The 5753-nt window shown below is 39.0% G+C and overlaps 1 protein-coding gene across 1 annotated transcript; it reads left to right on the forward strand.

Annotated features, from left to right (window-relative positions):
* The first annotated feature begins 831 nt into the window (after positions 1-831).
* Positions 832-4011, forward strand: LOC121368029 (protein PRQFV-amide-like). Its single transcript, XM_041492540.1, has one exon. It carries the CDS (start codon positions 1288-1290, stop codon positions 2290-2292), a length of 1005 nt encoding a protein of 334 aa, XP_041348474.1. The 5' UTR covers positions 832-1287; the 3' UTR covers positions 2293-4011.
* Positions 4012-5753: the final 1742 nt, after the last annotated feature.

Here is a 5753-nt window from a genome sequence, read left to right on the forward strand (position 1 = left end):
CTAGAGCACACTGATTTATTAAACATCGGCTATTGGATGTCAAACATTTGGTAATTGTGACATATAGTATTAGAGAGGAAACCTGCTACATCTTTCTATTAGTAGCAAGGGATCTTTTATATGCACCATCCCACAGACAGGATAGCACATACCACGTCCTTTGATATGCCAGTCGTGGTCCACTGGCTGAAACAAGAAATAGCCCAATGGGCTCACTGACGGCGATCGATCTTAGACCAACCGCGCATCAGGCGAACGATAAATACCACTGGGCTACGTCCCGCCTCCCACGTCATTTTGATTATAAATAGCTCTTCTTTGACGGTTTCCATTAAATTTTGTTTTATTTCAACTTGGTTTTATAAAGAATTATTTAAAATATAAAACATGGTATCACCGATATCATAGGCATTAAGCAACCCCCCCCCCCCCCCCCAAAAAAAAAAAAATCCCCAAAAAACAACAACAAAAATAACCCTAATAAATTAGTACCCACTAATAGTTTTGTCATTTTAATTTCCCCATCGGTCTTAGTTAATGTGACTGACCATCAGACTTCATGTGCATTTGATCAATCGAAGTTTCGCGACGCTGTTTCTGTGCCGGTATCCAAGAATGTAGGCGACGACGTCAGGCGTAACTATCACCCAATACCAGTGTTTTAAAACCCGTATTACATGTCCATACTTTCCTCGCGCTATCGCTGACTGGCACCACCGTCGCACGCTCTCCACGCAATGGGATTTTTTCGATTCCGTGTTGTGGGTGGAACACCACGTATCCGTCCATTATACCTCCAAACCGACGCCGACCATTGATTGGTCACTACGGTGGCACGTTAATTGCATCAAAACGTGCTTATCGACAAGGGCATAGCACCTCCCAACTGGAGAAAAACACTGCCTTATTGGCTTCTGCTACGATAGATTCATTCTGTCTACGGTCCAAGTTCCGACGTAATTGATTTTACGACGAGTCTCCGCAACCAATGGTAATGCTGTCATCAGCGCCAGATTAATAATAAACATAAATTTGAGCCTACGCTGTGGGATAATTTCTGATTATGATGAAGCAGTGCCAGTTGCAAGACTTGTAATAAATAGAAGCCACCAACAAGAAGACCAAAAACTACCACAAGCTGTCGTAACAGAAAGAAAAGTTAAAAACAACAACAGAAAACAAAAAAAAGAAGAGAAAGAAAGACTTAGAGGGTAGAGAGAAAGAGAGAAAAACGTTTACAGGAAGCAAGCAGCAACTCATTTGATTCCAGGATTTTGGATTTAAAGTATGAGGCTCTTCGAAACGGTTTGCTGTCTTGTCGTTCTAGCCTCGTGTATTTTGGCAACCAAGTTGCAAGAAACTGGCAATAAACTTTTGGGACAGTCGGCGAGAAGTAAAAGGGACACATCTCTTTCGGGTTCATATGTTCCGCTTGATGACTATTATCCTTCGTATTCAAGCGTAATATACGACGACCAGTTCCCAGTCAACAAAAGACTACGCGAATTTTTCGGGAAAAGGGACGATGTGTCGGCGGACAAAAGATTAAGAGAATTTTTTGGAAAACGTAGTGCATATCCCGTAAATAAGAGACTGCGAGAGTTTTTCGGGAAAAGAAGCGATCCAAGTGCGGAAAAGAGACTACGGGAATTCTTTGGGAAACGTGATGGCTCAGTGACTCAGAAGAGGCTGAGAGAATTCTTCGGGAAGCGAGACGATATCTCTGAAGAAAAAAGGCTCCGTGAGTTTTTTGGTAAACGCAGCAATACAAATGTTGACAAAAGGCTGAGGGAATTTTTCGGAAAACGAGATGATCTCTCCGCCGACAAGCGGTTACGGGAATTCTTTGGAAAACGGGATGGCTTAACCGCTGACAAAAGACTCCGAGAGTTCTTTGGCAAGCGCAGCGATCTCAGCCCGGATAAGCGACTTCGCGAATTCTTCGGCAAGAGAAGTGATGGAATACAAACTGAGAAACGACTTCGCGAGTTCTTTGGCAAGAGATATGCCCCTAATGCCAGCAAGCGACTCCGAGAATTCTTCGGTAAGCGGAGCGAGATGGACGAAACGAATATGGAAAAAGAAAGCGAAAGTACAAAGGCAGACAACGCGATACCCATCGAGACGGGTGGGGATAAAAATATCGGCCCGCTAATCCGAATGACGAAGAGGGATGTTGGCAAACGTGTTCGGGAGTTCATTGGAAAGAGGAGTCTCCTGGGCTTCGATGACGGACCGGATATGGTCTATAACCAGTATCACAAACGAGTCCGAGAATTTATAGGGAAGTGATTTTTGACCATTTCCGTAAGTGAGTTTATCTCATTTCAAAATTTATCATACAACACACAAAACTGGTTATAGGCTATGTAAAAACATTCTTAAAAACACGGAACTGCCTACTGAACATAAAAAATTATAATTACTATAAATATCTAACAAAATTCAAACTGGTCTACAGAAGAAATTTTTTTTAAAATGAAAACATGCAACGGGTTATAGGATATGTATCAGTAGTAAAAAGACGAAAATAGGTACCCGAACTTTAGGACAAGACTACAGCTAGCTATGCTTGGTTTTAAAATATCATAGACACATAACATACGTAAAAAGCAGCAACACAGAATTAGCCGTAACATATGTAAGAAAACCAACGATCTAGAACTGACTTCATGGTACTAGTATCTAAAAAAAAACAATGCTCAGTTGTTGTAGGATACGTCAAAAAGCAAAAACTCAGAACTGTTTGTAGATTGTCAAAACAGAAGAAGCTATTCAATATTTACAAAAGCAACGATTCGGAACATGTGGTAGAATATGTGATAAAAGCAACAATACAGAACTGACTAAAGAATACATATGCACGCAACAATACAGAACTAAACTTACAAATGGCAGACGTCTACCCAAAAAGCAATTACACAGATTTGACTATACACAAGTATAAAAGCAATAAAACAGAAGCTGCTGTTGTGTTTGTAAAAAAAAACCCCAGCAACTATCGGATACGTGATACAAACGCTATACAGAAAGCTTTAGAACACAAAAAAAACCTACAACACAGAATTAATTGTTACCTATGTGAAAAAGCATCAAAACAGAAATAGTTACAATAAAAAATGGAACACCTGGATATCAGTTGAAAAGAAACGTCACTGGCTGTGCAATATGTAGACATTATGACGCAGACATAAACGGCAACGTGATACGTGCAAATATACACAAGTCAAGAAATAGCCCAAGAACAGATATATTACATGATGGTATTTCACACCTGTTGGACTTCTAATATTTATTGCTGGCGACAACGGATATTATACCTTTTATTCGCCAACATAAGATTTGTTTCTGCAAACATTAATACTCGGTTTCTAAGATCTGAACTCATTTAGGATGTTTTGCAATATAAAATATACTCATGATAAACTGGCCATGGAATAGATACGTTACAAGTTGACATTTAGCAACTCGTCTTTTTTTTATAACGGTAATGATGACAACAGCAGATATCTATCATTCCTGAATCAAAGCTGTCGTTCCTGAATTAAATCTGTCATCCCAGAATCAGGGATGTAGTTCATTATCTATAGTATTTACTAACAATGACATTTATATCTGAAAATGTTTGTTCTTTTTTCTTCTTCTCCAAGAGCTAAAAAATCGTCCAGAATGTTTCCTTTTTTTTCTTTTCTTTTTAAAGTAATGAGGGAAACTGAAGTGAACAGAACATAACCGAATAACTAGCTGGAATTGCGTGTGGGAAATACGTCAGACGTATCCGTATGGATCTTGACTAATATGGATTAATATTTCTGGTGTTAAGGCGTGTTCACGGAGGACAAGCTTGTCGGTAATGCGATCATGTACAGCCATTTGATTTAGTGTCAGCATGCCACTTCATGGATAACTTTTTGGAATACGACTCTGGGTAACTTATTAAACAGAAGTATGGTTTATCTATTACTGTTCTCTTTTACGAAAATTTACGAAATACATGGGCTGTTATTCCGAGTAAAGTCTTTCGTAAGTTTGTTGCTGTATAGATGGGAAGGGCTTCTAGCTCAGTCAGTAGAGTGCTGCCCTGAGGTGTCTTGGTCGCATGATCGAAACCTCTCAAAGGACACATTCTTTGATTGTTTTTTTCCAGTCCTAGCCATGCCCCACGACTAGTATATCAAAGACTGTGTAGTATGTGCTGTCTTGTCTATGGAAAAGTGCATATAAACGATCCCTTGCTGTTAATGGGGGAAAATGTAGCGGGTTTGATTTAAGACTATGTATTAAAATTGTCAGATGTTTGATATCCATTAGTCGATGATTAATAAATGAATGTGCTTTAGTGGTGTCGTTAAACAAAACAAATTAACTTCTTTGTTTGTATAGATAGTGAAGATTACTATTAGTATGCGTAGTTTATATACAAATTATTTTTATCGAATGTTTATCAATAGCCGATTTATGCTTCGTGTTGCGGTTTCGTTAAGCATCCATTCATTCATTTTGGCATATCTTTGAGAAACTGCATATGAAAATCCATTGTTGCATATACCGGTAGGTGAAGCTTGTGGCGACACAAAATCTCTCTCTCTCTCTCTCTCTCTCTCTCTCTCTCTCTCTCTCTCTCTCTCTCTCTCTCTCTCTCTCTCTCTCTCTCTCTCTCTCTCTCACACACACACATACATACACACTTTGTCGACCAAGTTTCGAAATAACCTATTATATTGGACACCAAAAAGCCGTAGTTACAATGTGCTTAGATGTCGTTAAAAAATCCTATATTTATTCAGTAAATGAAGTGAACTGGCAATCAGGCGGTAGACCAATATAAATGCTTTTCCACATGATGACGTTACACACATAAAACGTATAACATTACATTTCATTTCATTTATATTACTGTCATGCTTTTATCCAATTACGGTTCAAGCACGCTGTTCTGGGCACACACTTCAGCTATCTGGGCTGTCTGTGCAGGACAGTGGGCTACTGATTATGTTTAAGTGGTTAGCGAGAGAGAAGTCGGTGTAGTGGTCTTAGGCCAAAAACACATCGGGTCTGGGTCTGGGTCTGGGTCTGGGTCTGGCAAGTGTAGTACCAGTCGAAAATGAAACGCCTTGAATCGAATGTGACAAAACACACCGCGTCTGTGCTAGTGTGAACTGCAGATCTGGCAACAGAGCCACTGAAGATAAAATATAAATATAAAATAGACAAATCATTATATATATATTTATATATGAAATAAAGCTTTACAGAGGCAGAAATATTCGGTCTGCATACGCTATATTTTAACGCTGCCAGATTGGCACCTTCACAATGTTCGAACTTTACTCATTTTTTTCATAAACAGGAAAGTTATATATTGATCAATGTGGATTTACCATACTTCTTAATGATGTTTATGGAAGTAAATTTATTGAAAGATATCAACGCATTAATATATATATATATATATATATATATATACACATACACACATGTATATTGATAAAACGTTATGTACAGTTACAGGAAGGAAATGTTTTATTTAACGACGCACTCAACACATTTTATTTACGGTTATATGACTTCGGGTACAGTTACAGATACATATGTCAAAATACACCAGACATGGCGTCTTTGCCAGTCGCGCCAGACGCAGACCCAGACCCAGATCTGGTGTGTTTTGGGCCTTACGCCTATCCAATGAGTCATTAAATCTCCCGATACCGAGCTTCGAACTCAGAATATAGTAGCCTTATGCCCGATGGCTT

This window comes from Gigantopelta aegis, chromosome 3 (genome assembly GCF_016097555.1).
Source record: "Gigantopelta aegis isolate Gae_Host chromosome 3, Gae_host_genome, whole genome shotgun sequence".
NCBI classification, from domain to species: Eukaryota; Metazoa; Mollusca; class Gastropoda; order Neomphalida; family Peltospiridae; genus Gigantopelta; species Gigantopelta aegis.